The sequence below is a fragment of the Sorex fumeus genome, unplaced genomic scaffold (genome assembly GCF_029834395.1).
Source record: "Sorex fumeus unplaced genomic scaffold, SorFum_2.1 ptg000072l, whole genome shotgun sequence".
In the NCBI taxonomy this organism is placed as follows: domain Eukaryota; kingdom Metazoa; phylum Chordata; class Mammalia; order Eulipotyphla; family Soricidae; genus Sorex; species Sorex fumeus.
This window is the reverse complement of record NW_026606129.1, coordinates 35,371,699-35,395,330: the sequence shown is the minus strand read 5'-3', so window position 1 is coordinate 35,395,330 and position 23,632 is coordinate 35,371,699. Positions and strand designations below refer to the sequence as shown.

Below are 23,632 nucleotides of genomic sequence, written 5' to 3'. Positions count from 1 at the left end.
GGGCTCCTTCCCTCCCTCAGAGGTGAATCAGGCTGGTCCAAGCCCCCCTTCCCACCTTTCTTTCAGGAGCACTGGAAGGGAGGCTGCTCACCCTCTCTCACCTGGCTCACCCCCACTCCCAGCAAGGTTGGGCTGTGACGCCCTCCTTCCCTGAACGTGCTCCTTGTGATAAGACTGGGGTTCTGTCCCCAGCAGTGCAAACAAGAAGAAACAAATCATGACTCAGGTTCTGCATTGCCGGGAGGGACCCACAGCCCCTAAACACCACGGGATGTGGCTCCTATTCAAAGACTCTTTAGAGCCAGGGAATGGGGCTTGGGGAACTGCAGCTTCGGGTTCAGTCCCTGGCCATCCCTGGTCTCCCTAGTACTAGACGTAGTGGCCCCAGAGCACTACTGGGGTGTAACGCCTGGACACGAGCATTCAACTCTCCCCAACACCTGCCAGGACACTGCCACGTGGTTGACTTCCTATTTTGTGAAATAGCTTATAGAACTGGCTAGAGTGATAGCACAGCTGGCAGGGCGTTTGCCTTGCACACGGCCAACCTGGCCAACCCAGGTTCGATTCCTCCATCCCTCTCGGAGGGCCCAGCAAACTATCACCTGCATGGCAAAGCCTGCTGGCAAGCTCCCCATGACGTATTCGATATGCCAAACACAGTAACAACAAGTCTCACAATGGAGATGTTACTGGGCCCGCTCGAGCAAATCGATGAACAACGGGAGGACAGTGCTCCAGTGCTCCAATGTTTATAGAACTCTGGGTCCCGGAGCTTGAGCCTGGTCGGGCATTCTGTAGGAACATTCGTGTTTGGGATGGGGGTTGAGGCTCATTGCCAGAAACGCTGCTATCTCCCAGTGCTAACTCAGCAAAGTTCCAACACGCATGCCCTCGCCACGTAGGGACACCACACTCTGGAAAAGAGGGAAGAGGACTTTCTTCCCGGGGCTCCAGGGAAGGACTTACTTGTCCACTAGCCCCTTCTGTTTGAGGATGCGGTACACTTCGGCCGAAGTCTGGGGACCCTGCAGCTTCTGCCCGTTCAGCATCTCTTTCTCCAGCTCTTCGATGGTCTTGGAAGCAAAGAACGAAAAACATGCATGGTAAAGTCGAGACCCAGGGGCTCAGAGCTGGCTCAGGCGGGACGGGGTGGTGCCTGCTTTGCTGGCACAAGGCCACGAGTGCCATTCCCACAGCCCACACACCCTGTGCGTGAAACCCAGCACCGCAGTAAATTGGGTGTGTCCCCTGGCATGGCACAACCAAAGGTGCAACTCCTGATGAGCATGGCAACGAAAGGTGAGCAAACATTGCAAGCAGGTCCGGGTTCTCACGCCACCGCAAGAGAACAGGGAAGGAAGGACAGGGAAGTCTTTAGAATTAAAGAAGGAAGACTACGAGAATCATTCTTTCTAGAGGGGAGGAAAAAAGGGGGCCACGACCCCCTCCCCTCCCCCACACCCACCCCCGCCCCCGCCCGCAGCAAGTCCAGGAAAGGCAAAGGTGGGTGCATTTAAGGGCAGGTGCCCGAGGAAGCAGCACCAGCCCAGCAAACATCTACTCATGCCCAGCTCCCCCCCTGCTGGGTATCCCCTAGCCCAGGGCGTGTGCAAGGACGGCAGGTTGAGGGCAGGGTCTTCACCTTTCCGGTCTTTGCAAAGGCCTCGGCCACCCTGCGGTTGCGGCCTCCGTAGCAGGTGGTGATGAGGTCGGCCACACCACAGCTCTCCAGGAAGGTGGCCGTGGACACCTGGCCCTTGCAGAAGATCCTGGCGAAGGCGATCATCTCCATGAGCCCCAGGCGGATGACGGCCGCCTTGGTGTTGTCGCCGCAGCCCAGGCCGTCGCTGAAGCCGGCTCCCACCGCCACGATGTTCTGGAAGGAAAGGAGGGGGGGCTGAAGCTCAGGGTGTGTTCGCGCGCGCGCATGCATGTGTCTGTGTCTGTGTCTGTGTGTGTGTGTGTGTGTGTGTGTGTGTGTGTGTAGAAGTGAGGCATCCCCTCACACCTAGCCCTGGGCTCGGATCTGGGTCTTGGTCTGACAGAGGAAAAGTCTCTCCCTATCCCATTTCAGGGACCCTCGGGTCAGGCTGGGCTGGCAAAAGATGCAGACAGGAGCATCAGCCAGGGAGTTAGAATGGCCAGCAGCCGTCTCAGATTAAATGCTGGACACACTGACCTTCTGTTTGGGTTTTGGATGCCTGCTGCCCCCTTTAGTTAGTTAATTAATTATTAGGCCACACCTAGGCAGTCTCAAGGGCCATGTCTGGGTTCTGTGCTGGTGATGCCCAGCGGACCATGCCCCATGCTGGGATCTGAACCGGTGTCGTGGCATGACTGTGTGTACGGCAAGTGCTTTCACACTTCTGCACTGTCCCCAGCAGCCAACCAGGAATGGCAGGGTTGAGCCCGGAGCTCTGAGCCGTGTTTCAGGTCACGGCACTCGGGGGAAAGGTGAATGAGAGGGCCTGTGATTGGGGATCTCCTGGCTCTCTGCCTCTTCAGTCACGACCACCTCCTGAGTTCCCCCTCAACTGAGAACCTCTTGGATTCCACTAGGTGACATGAGAGGGGAACTACAGGGTTAGCTTCCTTTCCTGTGTACCCTGGCCCCGGCCCAGCCTAGTCACCCTGTCATGGCTCTGGAAATCCTCACTCTGCCTTCCCCGTCACTTATCACTGTCAAATGGAGAATGAATGCACACTGGGGCAACTCAGAATGTGTCCGAATAGCAGATGTTCTCAGAGACCGCCCAGCTGTGCGAGTTAGCATTAGCCACAGTGTATTTAAATCGGCTGTGAATGATTCTGGAGCTAAAACTGGGTGTGATGCTTGGAAGCGAGCCATCCCACCCCATTTCCCAGTAAAGGCAGTGCTTGAGGCCCATGTGCCATCTCTACCATTCCAAATGGGGCACACTGGACCCCACTGGATTCCCCCACCTCTCCTCTCCCACATAGAGAGCAGATGGACAGAGAGACTTCAAAGTCAAAAAAACCCTCATAGGGAGCCAGAGCAATAGTACAGCGGGTGGGGCGTTTGTCTTGCATGTGGCCAACCTAAGTTCGATCCCTGATATCCCATATGGTCTCCCAAGCATGGCAAGGAGTAATTCCTGAGTGCAGAGCCAGGAGTAACGCCTGAGCATCACTGAGTGTGCCCCCAAAAGCAAAAATAAACAAATAAATAAAAACACCCTCATATTGGCATACCCAATATGCCAAATGCCAGTAACAATGATGGGCCTCATTCTCCTAACCCTGCAAGAGCCTTGAATATGGCACTTTTTAAAATCTCAGGGCTAGGACGAAGGAGACGTTACTGGGGCCTGCTCGAGGCAATCGATGAACAACAGGATGATTGTGATTGTGATATGTTTATGTGCACACAAAAACAAAAGGTAGTAATTTGTAAAAAGTTGCTAGTAAGGAGGACATGGCTGAAAACTGTTTATGTTAAAGAATGAAATAGGTCAAACACTGACAGAAGAAAGTGGACACTGGTAGTGGGTGTGGTGTTGGAAAGACGTATACATAAAAAGTATATTACTGTCACTGTCCTCCAGTTGTTCATCGATTTGCTCGAGCGGGCCCAGGAACGTCCCCATTGTGAGACTTGTTACTGTTTTTGGCATAAAAAGTATATAATGAGCAATATTGTAAATCATGAAATACTATGCAGCCTTTAGGAAAAATGAAGTCATGAAATGTGCCTATCAATGAATGGACATGGAGAGTATCATGCTGAGTGAAATGAGTCAGAAGAAGAGGGACAAATATAGAATGACTGCATTCATCTGTGGTACATAAAAATATATATAGTAGAAGACTAATATCCAAGGCCAGGGAAAACAAGAGCTAGGAGGACTGGTCAATGGTTGGAATCAACCACAAGTGTGTGTGTGTGGGGGGGAGGATAGGTAAGATAGAGAAGGGGGCAGTATGACAATAATAGCTGGAAATGATCACGTTGGACAAGTAAAAAGTAGGTAAGGGGATATTCCTGATAAACTTTCAATACCTGTATTGAAAATGCCCAAAAGGAGAGGGAGGGAGAGAGGGAAGGAAAGGGGGGTGAGAGAGAGAGAGAGAGAAAGAGAGAGAGGAGAGAGAGAGAGGAAGAGAGAGAGGAAGAGAGAGAGATAGAGAAAAGAGCTTTCCATAGGCAGGTTTTTGGGGGAGTTGATGGGAGGAATGTTGGGGATATTGGTGCTGGGAAATGTACACTGTTGGACCACTGTATAACTAAAACCTAGTCATGAACAGCTTCGTATGGGTCTAACTCAGTGATTCAATTTAAAAAATCTTAAAAACAAAAACAAAACAATATTGTAAATTGGGGCTGGAGTGATAATACAGTGGGTAGGGTGTTTGCCTTGCACAGAGCCAATCTAGGTTCGATCCCCAGCATCCCATATGGAGCCCCTAGTATGTTTTGGTTTGGAGGCCTCATCCAGTGGTGGTCAGGGCGAACTCCTGATTCTGCACTCAGGGATCACTCCTGGTAGGATTCGAGGGCCCCTATGTGGCGTTGGGGATCAAACCAAATTCAGCTGCATGCTAGGTAAGTACCTGAATCCCCTGGCTATCTCTGTAGCCCCAGCCCCAGTTATTATTTTATTTTTTGGTGTCACACTCAGAGGTGCCCAGGGTTTATACTCCTGGTTCTGTTCTTAGGGATCACTCCAAGCAGGCTTGGAGGACTATATGTGGTGCTAAGAATTGAACTGGGGTCAAACATGTGCAAGTGAAAATAGAGACCAGAGACCTGGTAATCCCTGTACTATCTTTCTGGTCTCTATTTTCAGAAGAGAAATAAAAATATGTTCATTGCTAGAAAGAGGAGAGGACTGGGGAGACGGCTCAAAGGACTAGAGCATATGCGTGTATGTGGGAACTCTTGGTTGCATCCAAACACTGCATGGTGTGGTCCAAAATCAAAATAACTAAAAAATAAAAAGGTGAGAAGGGCAAATAATATTGGATGTGGAGAGATTACCACGGACCTTCACTTTAATCCTTCTCCTTCTCTGGAATGTGTAGCCTCTCACTGTCAGGAAGAACCAAAGTGATTCCGCAAGGAGAGAAACCCATGGACATTAGGCCTTGGTCTGGCACCCTCTTAGCAGATTCCACCCACACTGCTCCCTGGCACCCAAACCTGGCACCCAAACCAGAATTCTAAGTCGGTCTGCCCAGAGGAATCCAGGAACTGTGCTCCAAGTGTCTGAAGCTCGGGTCCACTCTGCCTGTGCAATACAACTTCATTTAAGTCCTTTCCTCTTTCTGTACAATGGGTGATTAGACTCCAGGAACGTCAAAGTGACTCGAATCTCCATTTGCAAAATCACCTCTCTTATACAAGCTGACAAGAATAATGGCAACAGATCCGGTTGCAAAGAATAGCCAAGGGAAGGTTGATGAGTGGCTCTCCTCCCCCACGACACCATTTCCTGGGGGTGGAAGCAGGCACAGACCCACTCACCGACTTCCTGCCAAGAGAAATGAAAAGCTGTGCTAAGGTTCGCCACGACCGGCCTGGGCTCTCATTAGTAGGCGCCTTTCCGGAGCCTGCCTCGGAGAACCTTTCTTCTCCTGCGCACCCTTCGTCCTGGGCAGGATCTCTGTCGCTCCCCCGACCGCCCTGGCTCATTCAGTCACTTAAAAACAGCTTTGGAAAGGCACAGACCAGTGCTGGGCAATTAGGCATTCATGGTACCCCTGCTGTCAAGTGGTCATTAGTTTAATGAAGGACTATTAAAAAGACATAAAAATCCCAAGCAACAAAAATAAACAAGCTAGGAAACCAGCGTCTTGAATGTATAACAGGACCTGCACGTGACCAGCAGCAAGACCCACACAGGCTTAGGGAAATAAGCACACGGTTGTCTGTGAGCCTGTAGTTGACTCTTTTTTTTTTAAATGCATATCATACTGGACACGTGACCACACAGTCACATGTTATGATCGTTCCAGAAAGTAATGTTCAGTTCTCACTTAAAGAATGAATGAAGTGGGGGTGTGGGTGGAGATAGTACAGTGGGTAAGGCCTTGCATGCCTTGCATGCAGCAGACCCGGGTGCGATACCCAGCCAGCACTACAAATGGTTCCCCAAGCCCATTATGAACCCTGAGCACAGAGTCAGGAGTAAGTTCTAAGCACTTCTGGGCGTGGTCCACTCCCCCCAACCCTCCACACGCACTCCAGGAAAGAATTGAAAAAAGAATTGCACAATTTATAGAAAGTGTAGCAGGTGCTTTTTTAATCTTTGTTAAGTCTTACCCTGACCAAGCACAACAAAGGTCAAAATGCCAAATTCCTTTCCTTGGGCACTCAGATTCCTGAGAGGCAGCTTATTCGAGGAAGGGGATGGCTCAGGACTTCAAGGGGGTGTCCTCTTTAGAGTACTGGCTTGCTCCCCTATTTTGGAGGGGTGAGGGGTGCTAAACAGCTCTGGTTCCCAGAGAAGAAGTGGCAGAGATGGACAAGCAGATCAGCAAATGTGCAAATTCCCTTTTTCCCTCTCAAGTCCCTGGATGTTGTCTCCTTTATCCAATTTTTTCCATTCACTGACAAAGGTGAAATTATTCTTTTTTTTTTTATTTTCTTTTTGGGTCATACCCGGAGATGCTCAGGGTTTACTCCTGGCTCTGCACTCAGGAATTACTCCTGGCGGTGCCTGGGGGAACATATGGGATGCCGGGGATCAAACCAAGTCGGCTGTGCACAAGGCAAACAAATGTCCCACTGCAGTGCCGTAAACGTCCCATCCTGCCTTAGGTGAAATTATTCTTAGAAATGCCTCTGCCAGTAGTCAACTATTTTACCTCTAAAAAAGAACAAAACCGAGGAAAAAAAAAAAAACCACTGACCCACCAGAGTAGCCTGTAATGGAGAGACCAAGTTCCTAGTTCCACTCCAGATAAGTGGGAGAAATATTAAGAATTAATAAAGCTACTCTGCTACTCTGCTCCCCAGTGAAACTCTATGATCATGCTGTTCTCTATGCATTCCAAATATTAAGGCTGCCAATTTCCCAAAGAACAACATGCCCAGAGAACAACATGCCACAATTCTCCCAAATTTACAAATCAAAGCAAGCCCTGAGCGAGAGAGAACTCGAACCACCCAGGAAAGTCTAGCGCAAAACAGGAAGTGACAGACAAGGCTCCCAATTCACCATTCTTTGCTGCACTGAGCCCGGAGAACACAGGGGCTATTCTTCCGGTGAGACTCAATGATGTGTGCCGGGGGACTCCTCAGGGAGCAAAAATAACAAGGCTGACTTTACCTTGAGAGCACCGCAGAGTTCAACGGTGTCAGCATCATCGACCACGGTGATTCGAAAATTCGGAGTCTGCAGAAGTTCCTTGAAGAGTAGGCCATTCGCCATTACTTTGCTGCCTATTGAAAAGTGAGCAAAAAGGAAATTTTTGTTTGTTTTTTTTTTCAGCTTTTTGGGTCACGCCTGGCAATGCACAGGGGTTACTCCTTCCACACTCAGGAATTACTCCTGGCGGTGCTCGGGGGACCATATGGGATGCTGGGAATCAAACCAGCACAGCCGTGTGCAAGGCAAATGCCCCACCTGCTGTGCTATCGCTCCAGCCCCCAAAAGGAAATAATTAAAAAAAAGAATCAACAATACTAAAATCATGAGGCCCCAACTTACAAAGGTGCTGTTAAAGAAGGCAGGCTGGGGTTGGGGGGTGAGGACAGGAAACAAAACACTAGCGGAGAGTTGACACTAGGAGCGAGATAGGTGATGGAATACTGCCTAAAACCCAATTATGAATAGCTTTGTAAATCACTGTGCTTTAATAAAATGCAATTTAAAAAACACTGTACACCTGAAAGTCAACTATAAATAACTATGTAAATTCCAGTGCCTGAATATGTATGAACTTTTTCTTAATGCAAAAAAAATAATAGTTTGTTCTTGGACCACACCCTGTCATACTCCTGGCTTTGTGCTCAGGGGACCATATGGGATGCCAGGGACTGAACCCAGGTTGGCCATGTGCAATGTGGGTCATGCCCTGGCTAACGTACTATCACTCTGGCCCCCTTGAAATAAGAGTTTTATTAAAAAAAAAAAAAAAAAACTTCTCATCTGAATTTTTACACCCAAGAGCAGTTCAGAATAACTTTTATCATAAAAAGTAATATACTTGGTAGAGAAAACTTAAAAATTAATAGGAAGAGGCATAGCAAATAGAAAAAGATTTTATATCCTACCAATGATCCATAATACCAATGACTACAAGGATCCAAATGTTGAACAACAATTTAGCTTGCCTCTTTCACTTACTCAAATATGAATCTACATAGCTTTTCCCAAAATAAATGGGAATAGGATGGATACGTGGTTTTATAATCTGCTCTCTTCCACATTATGATGTGAATAATTTTCTGTGACAGCTGTTCTTTCTTTTCTTTTTTTTTTTCCAGTTTTTGGGAAACAACCAGTAGTGCTAGGGAGCTATTCCCAGCTCTGTTCAGGATTCAGGAGTGAGATGCTGGGGATTGAACAAGGATTGGTTGCATGCAGGCAATTGCCTTAACCCCTGTACTATCTCTCCGTTTCCTACATGACATCTCTGCAACGTCATTTTAAATGCTTGCTCAGGGGTCAGAGTTACAGTATAGGAGGTAAGGCGCTTGCTTGCCTTTGCATGTGGCTTCCATAGTCAAAACCTGGTTTGATTCCTGAGCACTGCTGGGGGTCACTGCTAAACAAAGAGCCAGGAATACTCCCAGAGCACCACAGGATGTGCATCCAAAATAAACAAAACAGAAAAACAGACCCCCCCCCCCAAAGCCTCTTCGATACACACATCATGCTCTGAGTAGGGCACTAGTGTTGGATCTGTTGTATTTTTGCAAAGTTTATAGCCTGACTTCTATGTTTACAACTGTGAAAGTTTGCTCAACGGCACTGACTCGATCATTTCCTGGGGAAGAGAATAAGCTTTCCCCTGCCCGCACATCTCCACCATTAACTATGAATTCATCCACACACTAACAGACACAACGTGGCATGAGTTGGAAGGCTGTTTGTGCAGCGGTGGGTGGGCTCCTGTGCCCTCCCCTTTTCTGTGAGACCAGGTCCCTGCCTGGAGGAGGGGCCAGAGGTCAGAGGGCAGAGTCACTGGCCCCAAAGCCCAGCCAAGACTAGCCGACCCTTAGCCATGTGCTTATTTTGTCTGCCACCAAGATGCTGGGATCGTCTGTCACTCAGGATCACCGTGGTCCCAGAGCCCTGATCCACATCCACATGGATTCCCATTGCCTAAACCATGGAAGTGCGTTCCGAGAACATTTTACTAGAAACCCACTTTCTCTTCTCCAGGAATCACCCTCATCTATCAGGAAGCCAAGTTCTCCTCTTTCCAGATTCATGTCAACGGGAGCTAATGGCCTCAAAGAGTCCATCATCCCAAGTGGCTGAGTCTACACAGTGCTGTTCCTTTGTGCGGGTTGAACAAACAACCCCTGTCCCCGTAACTGCATCATTGTATTTCCCCCCTGTTCCTCACCATGGGTCACTCACTGCTCAAAGGTCTCTAAGGTAAGGGATTCTCAGGTCTACCTGGGCCCTTTCCTCAAGGGCTTTATCATCTGGCTGATGGGAGCCAGAAACCTGATCACTGACCAGGGCCCAAGAGGATCGCTGACCAGGCCTTCTGATTTGCTGCTGAGATAAGACTGAATCTTCCAGTTCCTCCGTGGCTACAAATACGTGTCCACTTAGAGAGGTGGGTTGGATTTAAAACAATCTCCTGGGGCTGGAGCGAAAGCACAGCAGGCAGGACATTTGCCTTGCATGCAGCTGATCCAGGTTCGATTCCCAGCATCCCATATGGTCCCCTGAGCACCACCAGGGGTAATTCCTGAGTGCAGAGCCAGGAGTAACCCCTGAGCATCGCCGGGTGTGACCCAAAAAAGAAAAAAAATCTCCTATTTCCCCAACGTTCCCTTAAAAAAAAAATTGGAATCCCAAGAATTCATCTGGCATATTATAATAGCCACAAGCAGTGGTGTGGGAAGCTGGAACCCATAGCACCTGGTACAAAACAGGTCATGCCCAAGGGCCCTCAAACTCCTACAGAAGCAGAATCAGGATACTCTTCTTTCCTCACACCCAGCTTTAGAGGCAATCTTCTGAATGAGACTCCTTGAACCCCATGTGTATCTGAGCCTAGACATTCCACATGGAGCTTCTGATCACTAATGCTTAACGTGCCTGATACACACTAGGTTTGGGTTTTTTTTTTTTTTTTTTGGTTGTGTCACATCTGGCGATGCAGAGTTACTCCTGGTTCATGCACTCAGGAATTATTCCTGGCAGTGCTTGGGGGACCATGTGGGATGCCGGGAATCAAACCTGGGTCAGCCAAATGCAGGCAAACACCCTACTTGTTGTGCTATTGCTCCACCCCCCCCCCCTTTTTTGTGATACACACTAGGTTTTGAAAAATCTTGTGGGACGACTGATTCAGTGAAGTTGGGGGGGCCACTCAAAAAAGGGAGCTTTTGCCACTAGAGGTCACCAGAGCTCACTGTGCCCGCACATCCTAGTAGGACAAACTGAAAGCAATGTCTGTTTCTGCTTCTCCAAGATAAGGGAGTGCTAAGATTCCTGAGTCCAACGTGATTAAAAAATGAGTTGGCAGTGGATGTCATCGGGAACAGAAATCTAGGAGACACAGTGCAGTGATCAAATGTGGGAGATTTAGCATTGGTAGGGAACAAGCAATCCATATGCAAACCTCTATCATACAGGGCAGTCCTTCGTGCCACCATGGCCCGCCCCCGCCCAGGACCCCAAGCTGAGTGCTCATGTCTACAGTCCCCTTTACTCAGGTGCGCAAAGCTGACTGTAGCCAAAGACTCGATCGCTTTAGCCTTTCATCATCTCCCACGATACTGACACTGCTCAGAAGGACAGGCCTATGTTTTCACACCTACTCCTTACTCTTGGCTTGTCCGGTATTTCCTCATGACTGAAATCAGGTTATATAAGACAACTCAGAAACAATGACCTAACAGTTCTTGAACTATTTTGCTTAGATCAGGTTGCTCCTACCAAGCACAGTTCCGCCAACAGATGAGGAGTTGGAAGCATGAGGTAAATAGAAGGCGTGGAGAAGAGGCATGACTTACATGCATTTGCCTTTTTACAAAGATTAACGGGCCCACAGTTACTGGGAAACTGTCCTGTGAGCAACAGGACTGGAGGCAGGCTAAAAACAACAGCAAAAAAAAAAAATTCTAGACAAAGTCCCTGGGTACTACAACAAAGTTAATATGAGTTTTTTGTTTGTTTCTTTCTTTGCATTTTGATGCCACACCCAGCGGTGCTCAGGGCCTACTTCTGGCTGTGTTTAGGGGTCACTCCTGGTAGTTCTTGGGGAAAGGGCACATACGCAGTGCCAGGGATTGAACCACGGTCGGCCAATACAAGGGAAACATTTTAACCTCAGTAGTATCTCTCTGGGCTGGAGAGATAGCACAGCAGGTAGGGCGTTTGTCTTGCACGTGGCCGACCCGGGTTCGATTCCTCCATCCCTCTTGGAGAGCCCAGCAAGATACCAAGAGTATCCTGCCTGCACGGCAGAGCCTGGCAAGCTCCCCGTGGCGTATTTGATATGCCAAAAACAATAACAACAAGTCTCACAATGAAGACGTTACTGGTGCCCGCTCGAGTAAATCGATGAACAACGGGAGGACAGTGTTACAGTACTATAGTACCTCTCCAGTCCTAGATGCAAAGTTGAAAGGAAGGATTGGAGATGGGAGTTCCATACAGACAGAAAATGTGGCAGCCATTTCATCCAATCTGCAAAGCTGCTAATCTTTTTTGGCAGGGGAGACACACCAGCAGTGCTCAGGGCTAGGTACACAGGCATTTGATAAAAGGAATGAAAACGCTTTTATGAAGGTTTTCCTAGCATCAATGTTGCATGAAAGCTGCAAGAGTTCTCTGGTGGGGGATGTGGGCTCCACATTCATGCCTGGGTTCTGAATTGGAGGCTAAAACTTGGGGCAGGTCACTTATTCTCAGAACCTTGGCTTATTCACCTGAAAATGAGTATCATCCCTATCAAATTTAATTTTTAAAAATATTGTTATGGAGGTCGGGAGTGGTTGGGCCCTACCAGGATGTTTTGGGGGCCATAGTCTGGGGCTGGGGCTTACTCCTGGCTCTGTGCTCAGGGATTACTCCTGGCAGGGCTTCAGGGACCCTAAGCAGTGCTGATACCAGGGATGAACTAGAGTGAACTGCATGCAAGGCAAGTAAACGTCTTAATTCCTTCTCCAACCCCAAGAAAAGTGAAGCTTCGAAGGCCAGCAGAGTGGCCCTTGCAGGTAACCAGCTGCTTCTTGGTTTGTTTGGTTCTTTTGGGCTTTCTGTTTCTAAGGTGTTGCTTGGTTGGTTCTGCTTTTGAAATGCCACTGCATTTTGATGCTCAGGGCTTACTCCTGGCTCTACGCTCAAGGTTCAATCCTGGTGGACTCAGTGCACAAGAAGTGTTTGGGAAAAGGTTACTCCAGATGCTTACGTGTGCCTGAAAATTTGGAACCTTTGCTTTTTTTTCTCCTTTAATTATTATTATTTTGTTTTGTTTTGGGGTGCCATACCCAAGCTGTGTTCAGAGCTTCCTCCTGGCATTGCTCTCTCTCAGGGTTCACTCCTGGCAGGGCTCTGGAGGCCATGTGGGGTGCTGGGGATCAAACCCTGGGTTGGCAGCATACAAGGCAAGACCCCTACCCGCTGTCGTATCGCTCAGGCCCCAACACCTGCTTCCTGCAACCTAGCAACCTTGCCCTTTCCTTGCGAGCCTTCGTTATGCGTTCTGAGTTGACGGTGTGTCATTCAGATTCTCTTGGCTTTAACTTCCAGAGGCTGTTGAAACACCTTAGTCCCACACCGGAGGCCTGTCACCCATGCCCACCTCAAGGCCACCCCCAGAACCCCGCAAGTGCTCACCAATGGTCGTCTCACAGAACTTCTCAGCAGCCACCTCACTGGCAATGTTGGCACCCATCAGCACGCTGATGTCGATGCCCATCTTCTCCCGGATGATGTTGGAGATGAGCTTCAGCCCCTCGGGGCCCTCGTCAATGCCCTGTGACGACATTGGGAGTCAGGGGAAACAAAACAAGTCAAACACTCCCAGAGGCATGCGGGGTGAGGGCTCTTCCGGGGTGACCTGTACGTAGCCAGGCCGCCATGGGCGCAGGTTGCTGGCCATCTTCCAGGGCAGACATGGGCAGGGTGGACAGACTGTCCCAAGAACAGCAGGAGGAGGAAAGTAAATGCGTGGTGGCCCCAGTGCAACAGAGCAGGGGGGTGGGGAGAGGCACAGTACCCTGCGCACATTATTTTGCACGTAGGAGGCCAGAATTTCACCCCTAGTACCAGATGTCCCCAAGCATTGAGCTGGGAGTGCCCCGAAGCCAAAACAAACCAAACCAAACCACCCAACCCAAACAGAAACAGAACGTGACAATGGAAAGTTCTCCCCCTTCTCTCATCCCTCACAACCCGACCCCCCACATCCTGCTGGCAGGATGAACTACTGCGTCCATCCCAGATGCTATGGACCTTACTTCTCTTGATCACTTTGCACATATATCCTGAAATAAAGGTTTATTATGTTTTCATATCCGTGTTTGCTCTTTTTTATTTTATAGGTCACACCTGGCAGTGTTGGGGCGGGGAAGGGCACCAGATAACGCCCAGGATTTCACCTGCCGGGCACACGGTCTGTCACTTGAGTTCTCTCAAGTGGTACACTGCTTGTTTTGGGGTTTGTTTCTATTCACTACAGTGTGGAGACTAGGATGAAAAGGTTCTCATTTATTTGTTCATTCTATGGCTGATTAGCTTCTGAGCTGCCCCACTTTTCTTTTCTTTTTCTTTCTTTGTGTTCTGAGGTCAAACTCAAGTATCGGGACTTACTCCACATTCTGTGCTCAGGAATTGCCGAATCCTACTGGGAATCCCAGTACCATATTATAGGATGTTGGGGATCAAGCCTAGGTCTGCCACATTCAAGGCAAGTGCCTTACCAGCTGTAGATCTCTCTGGCCCCTCTACTTTGATCTAATAAACAGCCTCATAAGAAGACTGAAATAGAGTAAGTCTCTAGGAAACTCTAAACCAAACTCTAAACCCCATCCTATAGGGTTCCCTGAGCACCACCAGAAGCTGTGGGTCCACCCCTAACAGTCTGGTGCATTTTTTTTAATGGACCCACTCTCATAATTTCATATGCAAAAAGTGAATACATAAGATTTTACAGGAGGGGGCTGGAGTGATAGCACAGCAGGAAGGGCGTTTGCCTTGCACGCGGCTGACCCGGGTTTGATTCCCAGCATCCCATATGGTCCCCTATGCTTCTTTAAAAAAAAAAAAGATTTTACAGGAAACCAGTTATAGTGAAATATAGTTGCCAAAATGATTTTTAAAGAAATACTGTCTTAAGAGCCAGAGAGATAGTACATTGGGTAGGGCACTGGCCTTGCATGTGGCTGGCCTTGATTTAATCCCTGGCATCCTCTAGGGTTCCCTGAGCACCACCAGGAGTGATTGCTGAGTACAGAGTCAGGAATAAGTTCTGAGCATTATTGGGTGTGGCCTGCCCCCAAATACTGTTTTATTAATGCAATTAGAAAGAGATATTCTGGTAGGTCTAATAATAGAGTCTCTCTTAATTTCAAAGTCATGATTAAGAACAGATGATATCTGATTATTTTTTTTTCTCCTTTAGTTTTTGTTTTGTTTTGTGTTTTGGCCAAAATCCAGCAATTTTCGGGGCTTACTCCTGACTCTGAGCTCAGGGTTCACTCTAGGCAGGCTCTGAGGACCATGTGGGATGCCAGGGATCAATGCCAGGTCAGTCGTGGGCAAGGCAAGCACCCTACCAGCTATACTATCTCTCTAGCACAGACAAATGATATCTTGAGATAGCTGACACCACTATAAAGTGATAGGAAGTTTATCTGTGTTTTAAATGGACAATAAAGTCACTATAATACTATTGTTATTGATAGTCTGGGGCCCAATTCAGTGAGGCAGAAGAGGAAGAAGAAGCAGACAAGCACTTAAAAAAATAAAAGTTACGCCCCACCCCAATCTACATTCATAAATAAAGAACTGGAGAGACAGTGCAGGGGACTACAGACACAGGTGGAGATGTGGGTCCTGCCAAAAAGGTCCCCCCCAAGCACAGGGCTGTCAGGAGGAAGCATGTTACATCCCTGCTGCTGCCTGCAGAAACAGGGAGCCGCCCCCCACTGCTCCCCATGAGGGAGGCTGGGCTCTGTGATCTGCTGACCTCCCAGACCATCAGACTCTTTGGTTTTGTGGTCACACCTGGAGGTCCATGGGGCTCCCTCCTGGTGGGGCTGGCCAACCATCTGGGGTGCCGGGGACAGAACCCAGCTCGACTACACACAAGAAAGCACCTTACTCACGGGTCCTATGGCTCTGGTCCCTCCCAGACATTTTAAAAATGAAATGACAAAACGCTAACCTGGGCCACCATCCCCATCTGTGCCGTGTCTCCGGCAGCAGGTGCAAGGGAGAGAGGGAAGCTTCCCAGGGCCCCCGGCCAGCCAGCCTGCGCTTGCTGCCCAAATCAGGTTACCTTGATCAGGGTGATCCCCAGGGCTTTCTTGGGCACTCTCCCGGTGATCTCGTCGCAGACTCTGTGGATGAACTGGTGGGGAATGACAAACACCAGCAGGTCTGCGTCCTGCACCGCCTCACTGAGGTTCGGGACGGCTACCTGCAGTGGAGAGGGAGAAGGCTTACTTCTATTCCCAAATCTGCCCTGCCAACACCCCCACTGTCCCCTGCACAGACAGACAAGACAGATGACACACGGGATATGTGTCCCCCTCCTCCCGACTTCCTTCTGCAGCCTTAATCCCTGGGCACGTGACTTAGTCACACCATGCCTCAGTTTCCCCATCTACAAAAGGAAGTCGGAGGGGGAAATCACAGAAATCTTGCAGGGGTTGCTCTATGTTGCTTTCCTAAGCCCCCTTTCCTGCCTTTTCTTGCCTCACTCTGTTCCCCCAGGCCTGCTTTCTCGGGACTATTTGCCCAGGTGCATTACTCTGCCGGCTCCATGCTTTCCTGTTGTAACCAAGCCATCTGTGTGGATGTGGCCTCTCCCCTCTAACAGGAACTGTTCAAGCTAAAGGGTATCGAAGAAACTGGAACTGAGAACATGTTTCGCTAGGGCTTCTGGGGAATGTTTAGGTGTTTTCTGGAACAGTGTATAATGTGGTTGTGAGGTCCGGAACAGCTACAGCCATTTTATAAACAAGAGGGGGCATCTGAACCAGGGGCTCCCATACAAATCAAGCCAACTCTGGAAGGCAAAGAAAAGAAACCAGCCATACTGCCATCATTGAAGGCACTCACTGGTCCCATGCCACAGTGGTTTCAAACCACAGATTTAAGGCACTGGCTCAAGCTGGATCTCTTTTTTGGTTTTGTTGTTTTTATTCTTTGTTTTTGTTTTCAAAGCCAGGCATCAAACCCAGGTCTCATGCATGCAAGGCAGTGCTTGGTCACTGAGCCCCGTGATGGGCTCACGGGCCCTCCACGGCAACACAGTCACTCCCCATAAGCCAGGGCGTGTATCCACACCCACAAAGGTAGGGGGAATGGACTTCCCCCTTCTGAAGGGCTCCTTCTGGTGGGTGAGAGATTTGAGGATAGGTGGCACAGACTTATCGACTGCTTACTTGTGCCCTGGTATCGGGAAACCAATGTCTCCCGAAAAGCATTTCTTGCAGGTGAGCCTCTAGGGGGCAATGCATGGAGTCCGCCGCAGCTGTGGCCGGGGTCACTGTGCTCACGTGGGCACCAGTACTCCCCCACTCTCCTCCCGCTGTCCCCTAAATCAGTGATGCTGACCTCTGGGCGGGGGGCTCTGCTCTGTCCTCTCCTCGCCAGAGCCCAGTGGCCTGAATTTCCAGTATAACCTTTCCACTCCTCTCAACCTGGCACTTTCCTATCCACCCTCAACACACACACACACACACGCGCGCGCGCACATGCACCTCCCCTGGTGCCTGTCAGAGCACTTCCTGACATGGTAAAAGGGAAGAAGATTCTAGCACTGCAGGGGACAGACTCTGGCTTGTGCCCTGGTCGACACCTTGGCAGTCTGGGACGCTGGACAAACCACCTGTCTTCACTGACTTTCTTCACCCCAGCAGGGACCAGGGTTAAAAGGCACCTTCCAGCTACTCACAGAGCTCTTTCTAATCAAACACAAGTGTCAAGAGACGGGAGAATCTCCCACAAGGGGCCTTGCCAGGAGGAACAAGGGGTAAACTAAAGATAACAGAAATGAGGGCCAGGAGGACTGGTCTGTGGTAGGAAACCTGCCATAAATGGGGTGGGGGGGAGGGCGCAGTTAGGAAAGAGAAGAAGGAACCACTATAATAATGGTAATAGAAAATGATATCTCTGGACGAGAACTACGTGCTGAGGGGCTGGAGCGATAGTACAGTGGGTAGGGCGTTTGGCTTGCACGTGGCCAACACGGGTTTGATTCCCAGCATCCGGATATGGTCCCCTGAGCATCGCCAGGAGTAATTCCTGAGTGCAAAGTAGGAGTAGCCAGGTGTGATGCAAAAAAAAAAAAAAAAAAAAAAGGAAGTAAAATTATATACATTATAACCTTTCAGTTAGCAGGATCGTAAACCACAGTGCCTAAAAGAGAAAGAGACAGATAGACAGAGACAGAAAAGAAAGGTGTCTGCCATAGATGCAGGCTGGGGACGTGGGGACATGGGGACGTGGCGGGGGTGGGGGGTGGTAAGTTGGGGGATAGGTGGGGAGGGAATCTGGGGACACTGCTGGTGGGAAATGTACACTCCAAGGGACAGGTGTTGGAACACTGTATCACTGAAAAGGGGGGGAGGGGGGAGAAAAAAAAAGGGGCGGTCACCAGCACTTAGCCCTGGGCGTGATGCAGGATGAACTCTACTGCTTTGCAAACAAGCCCTGCAGACCAGCTGGCCCATGTCAGGGGACAAGTCTGCCTGCAGAGTGGAACAAGAAGGAGAAGGGACACTCAAGGGAAGCAGCTCAAGCCCTACCGGCCCCGGCTCTGCACAGTGCCGGTTCCAATGTCTGGGCTCAGTGTACGCAGCAACAGGTATTCCGAGCACACAGCACAGAGAGGGGTGGCGACACTGCCTGCCTTTCAAACAGCCTGTTCAACGGAGCCCCCTGGGGGGCAGCTGGCACGGGGGGTTCAAGGCCACATGCTGACCGGTGGCAGAGAGGCCCCTTCGCCTCCCCCAGTTCCTTCCTTCCTCCCCTGCAGTCTCGGGAAGGCGGCCAGGCCCTGGTGTTCCCCTCCCACTGCTAACGAGCTTGAATTTTAAAGTGCCAGTCATACAATGTTCTCTTTTCTCCTCTCTGTCTCTGGCGGCCTTGGTTCCAGGCACCAGGCGTCCTAGTGAGTCCACCCACTCCGAGGGGGCACCCAGGCGCTCCTGGGCACACAAGCTGCCAACGGCTATCAGCGATTCCAGCTTGGGGGTGATCGGCGCCATGAAAGAAAGTCAAGGGGCGAACTGTGCCAACACCCGCACCCCACATGATGACAGGTGCGCTGACATGCTGACTCCAGCATCTCAGAAGGGGGCCGCTGGCAGGCGGCTATGATGGTGATGATGATGATGATGTTTGTTTGGGGGCCATACTTGGCGATGCCCAGGGGTCACTCCTGGCTCGCCACTTCGGAATCGCTTCTGACAGTGCTGGGGGAACCACCTGGGATGCTGGGGATCGAACCCAGGTCTGCCACAGGCAAGACAAGCTCCCTGCCTTCCCGCTGTACACTTTGCTAGGTCCCTACAGATGGGCTCGATAGCTGTGATGCTGGGGACACGGGACTGGACCCGTGGGAGAAAGTCCACGCAGCTCAGCCAAGTGCACATGCGCACTGCGACTCAAGTGTACTCCCCCCACACACGCCCTCCGTGAACCCCGCAACTGAAAAAAACAGGGTGGGCATGGCAACCGCCCAGTTTGAGATCCCCAAGTTGTCACGACCACAGGAAGAAACAAAGAGATGGGGAGGGAAGAGGAAAAATGAGTATAATAAGAATGATTTTGAAAGGGAATTTGGTTAAAATAAGGTCATAGGGTGGTGGGGTATTTTTTTGTTTTGTTTTGGGTTGTTTTTTTTTGTGTGTGTGAGAGGGGGAGAAAGGGGGGCACCAAGAGATGGGTCAGGGACTACAGCGTCCAGTTTGCAATTCTGAGGCTGCAAGTTTAATCTCTGGTGCTGTGCAGGTGTGCTGAACATGATCCTGGCTGTTCCACTCTCTGTGATCCCTGGTGCATGGACCTCCGGCTTCAGTGTGGCCAGGGGTGTGCCTTGGTCTAACCAGACCAGTGAGGAATGCAGGCTCCTGACAATGTGATGCTGTGTAGGCCCTGTGTGCACCCACATCACGGCAGCTAGGAGTGAGCCCCAATGAGTGCAGGAAAAAGCAATGAGAGCACTTTGGCCAGGGGGGTGAGCTCGAGGGCACAGAAGGAGCGCTCCTGTGAGCATGGTGATGGAGCAAAAACCCCAGTCTCTGCAGCAGCAGAAACATCAAGGGGAAAAAGAGCCGGTGAGGAGGGGTCAGAAGAGCAGCCCCTGGGAAGGTGACCAGGCCTGAGAGGAAGAGGCAAGTGGAGCTACAGAAGCAAACTGAGCAAGGACGCGGGGATGATAAGGAGAGGGCATCAGACGAAGCCCAGACAGCCGACCCCTCAGATTTCGAACTTGAAGCCTCCAGAATTGTGAAAAAACTCGTGCTTGGGAATCACGAGACTCAGGCACAAACGATTGGGGGTGTCAGAATGAGGATGGACCCAGAGGTGACAGTAGGACAGTGTGGGGTGGGGATGGGGGACATGCCCAGGGCACCTGAGTGGGATGCAGTAGCTTTGTACATCATAAAAGTGAACACTATTATAACCCTAACCTAAACCATAAACCATCACACTCGTAGAAAAGAAAATGAATGCCTGGAATCTAAGCCACAGGGTCTGTGGTAGACCTCACTGATTTTCAAAGCAAAACTACTCACCCAAGCAACCACGAGTACAAAGGGACGAGGAAAGGTAAGAAGCTTTGCCATGCCCCCGTGTCCAGGCACAATGGCAGAGCATGTGGAGCCTGGAGAATTTAACCAACAGAATGAAACTGAGTGTTAAATTTAACATTTCATCCCCCAATTTTACCACATTTTCTGGCAGCTTGTGTCCAGGGAGATATTTCACATTCTCGTGGTCGTTGTTTATGATGTCCGTCAGTTTTCTTCCATTAACCGTTTCTTCAAAGACCCACATCTTGACCGTGGAGGCGAACTTGTTAAGGTTCTTGACATTATTACCGATGATTTTCGCAACAGCTGAACCCCTATGGAAGCAACCATGCAAAGAGAAAAAATATATTGAACTCAATTGAGCAGAAGATAAAAAATACCCCCTTGTAATTCCAAAGATTCTTGTTCCGCTTCTGAGTCAGATCAAGCATTGATTGATAGGGTCTCAGGCAAGCCATGTGGAACTTGGTTGTTTTGAACTTACAAACAACCCCTGCAATCAAGAAAACTCCGGAATCTGGTGCAAGGTATGAAAAGCAGCACCCTGGAAACTAGTGGGCCTCAACCTATGCTGAAACGCAGTAGGAGAGGCATTAAGCAAAGTCCACCTTGAAAAGAGAAGCAAAAAAGGGCATGAAGAAGACACCAGGAGCCGGAGTGATAGTACAGCAGGCAGGACATTTGCCTTGCACGCAGCCGACCCAGGTTCAATCCCCAGCATCCCATATGGTTCTCCAAGCACAACCAGGAGTAATTCCTGAGAGCAGAGCCAGGAGTAACCCGTGTGCATTGCTGGGTATGACCAAAAAGCAAAAATCACAAAAAAAGAACTTAGCACCACTGCCGGGACCACGCAATTGGACCAGGGATGGGGGAGAAGGGAGGGTCCCTTGACCCCAGCTGAGACAATCAGCTTCTCCTTCAGGATTCTGAACTGGGAAATAGCTGTTTTCCTGGGCCCTACCTAGCTTCTGAAAATGTGGGTTGCATAAGCCCTGAGCAAAGCCAGCTGTGGTCCCAAAACCAAAAAAGGAAATTAATGAATATTGTTATGAAAACAAACCAAAAAAAAAATCTCTATTCGTGGGCTGAAGTGAAAGTATAGCAGATATGGCATTTGTCTTGTTTGTGGCCAACCCGGATTCGATCCCTGGCATTCCATATGGTCCCCTGAGCACCACCAGGAGTAACTGGAGAAGGGAGAGCCAGGAGGAACCTCTGAGCATTGCCCAAATGTACGAACTATTCGAACTGAAGTGTTAGGGCATTGTTCTTCTAATACTCATTCTCAGGACAATTTGCTATAGGGGTGGTAACAGAAGGAGAGAAGGAAATTGTGCCCTTAAGGAGCAGCCTCCTGGAGATCTTTCTCCTTAGTCTCTGACAAATCTGTCTTTCAAATTCACCACCACACATTAACCCATGCACTTTAACAACAATTGGAAAAATTTAAGTGATTGATTTCCCCTTTCTAGACAGCAGATGGATAAACCAAGCCAGGATTCTCTGCTTTGGCACCATACTGAGAGTAACCCGGGAGGATTTAAAAATCCAAAGTCACAGGGGCCAGAGAGATATTACATGAACGTGGGCCGTGCACACAGCTGCCCTAGATTTGATCCCCTTTAGCAGCCAAAACACTGGGGGTGTGGCCAACCTGCCCCCACAGAAAAGAAAAGAGGCAGGATTCTCCCAGCATATCTCTATCACCTTTATCTTAATCTTGAAAGCATCTGCTCACCTACTCACAGGCAGATAACATCTCAGCTCCAACTGTTCCTGGCATCATTAATTGCACTCACACACAGCCAAAGAGAGCACGAGGGATTCTGGGAATTGAGCAACTTCCTGGTGGACCAGGGTGTGTGTGTGTGTGTGTGTGTGTGTGTGTGTGTGTGTGTGTGTGTGTGTGAGAGAGAGAGAGAGAGAGAGAGAAAGAGAGAGGAAACCAGGAATCCAAGTCAAGTAAATCAAATGGGAAAATAGATCAGAGCCATGACACCCCAATATCTTACTGAAGCAATACTATACTTGAGTCTCCCTTTAAATCAGCCTCTTTTTTTCCCAGTAGTATAACATTTATTTCATCATTTCAGTCAAATTAAATCAGCCTCTTTCTTGGATGGACCAGATATAGTGGGTAAGGCGCTTGCCTTGTACTCAGTCAACCCAAGTTTGATCCCCAGCACCTCAGCAGATCCCTCAAAGAGGAGTGATCCCTGTGCACAGAGCCAGGACTAAGACCAGCGCACGGCCAGGTATAGCCCCAAATCAACATAAAAGCAAATAATAAAATAAAGCAGCCCCTTGGTGAAATTAAGCATTCTGTACCCAGAAGCAATCACATAGCAACTGCCTAAAATAGAAAATTCAAATGAAATTTGGAACTGTGAAAAAGAACTAAGGCCACCACACTACACTGTTGTGGGGGGTGGGGGGGTGTCAGTGGTACTTCAAACAAGCAAACAGAAATTCCTATTACATTATATACTCATGTGATGTCACCAGAATCTTATTCATCATTTACTTTATTCTGGGGCTGAAGAAACAGCACAGCGGATATGGCATTTGCCTTGTACATGGTTGACCTGGGTTTGATCCCAGGCATCACATATGTCCCAAGTATTGCCAGGAGGGTTTCTGAGTGCGGAACCAAGAGTGGCCCCAAAACAAAACAAACAACAAACCAAAAGCACTGTTCTCACTCTCAACTTAATTATCAATGCACTACTGTATTTCAGGCACTGGGCAAGATGCTGGTGACAGAGAAAAGGCCAGCATTTGCTGCTCTCACAAAGCCTATCGCCCACTCAGAAAGGAACCAGGCTACATAAATGCCCAATCCTGTGTGAAATGAGAAGGGCAGGACAACCTGAGACGGACATTAACACACTGGCCTTGACCATCCCTGGTGCTTGTTCAGGAGCAGCCAGATGGCAGCCATCAACGGACAGCACAGGGAGAAGACGCAGGACCCCTGAACCTCTCCTGAGAAGCAAGAAGGACTTCACAGACAGGTCGGGAGGAGTAGCAGAGCGGAGTTTTCCAGTCAATATGCAGCAAATGGCAGGCATGCCAGTGAGCCGGGCCAGGCCAAGAGCCACCCGGGGGATCCAGACTCAAAAGCAACCACAGCTAAGGAACAGGAAGGCACAAGGCAAAGCTTGAAGCAACCAGAGCAATCACAGCATGGACAGACAGATGAGCTCGAGACAGACACAGACAGACAGACAGACAGACAGACAGACACACACACACACACACACACACACACACACACAGAGTCCTTCTTCCTTCTGAGAAGGCGAGAATGGAGCCACACACACACACAGTCCTTCTTCCTTCTGAGAAGGCAAGAATGAATCCCCCCCCACACACACATGTTCCTTCCTCCTTCTAAGAAGGTGAGAATGGAGACACACACACACACACACACACACACACACACAGTCCTTCCTGAGAAGGCGAGAATGGAGACAC

At 49.5% G+C, this 23,632-nt stretch overlaps 1 protein-coding gene across 1 annotated transcript in view; it reads right to left on the bottom strand.

Annotated features, from left to right (window-relative positions):
• The window catches only part of GPD1L (glycerol-3-phosphate dehydrogenase 1 like), a 42,457-nt gene that overhangs the window by 4,993 nt on the left and 13,832 nt on the right, over positions 1-23,632 (bottom strand). The window contains exons 2-7 of the mRNA XM_056129579.1: positions 20,289-20,466; positions 15,664-15,804; positions 12,999-13,137; positions 7,296-7,408; positions 1,646-1,879; positions 970-1,076 (exon numbers count right to left, since the gene is read on the bottom strand). Coding sequence (XP_055985554.1) covers positions 970-1,076; positions 1,646-1,879; positions 7,296-7,408; positions 12,999-13,137; positions 15,664-15,804; positions 20,289-20,466 — 912 coding nt within the window. The remainder of the gene's footprint in view (positions 1-969; positions 1,077-1,645; positions 1,880-7,295; positions 7,409-12,998; positions 13,138-15,663; positions 15,805-20,288; positions 20,467-23,632) is intronic.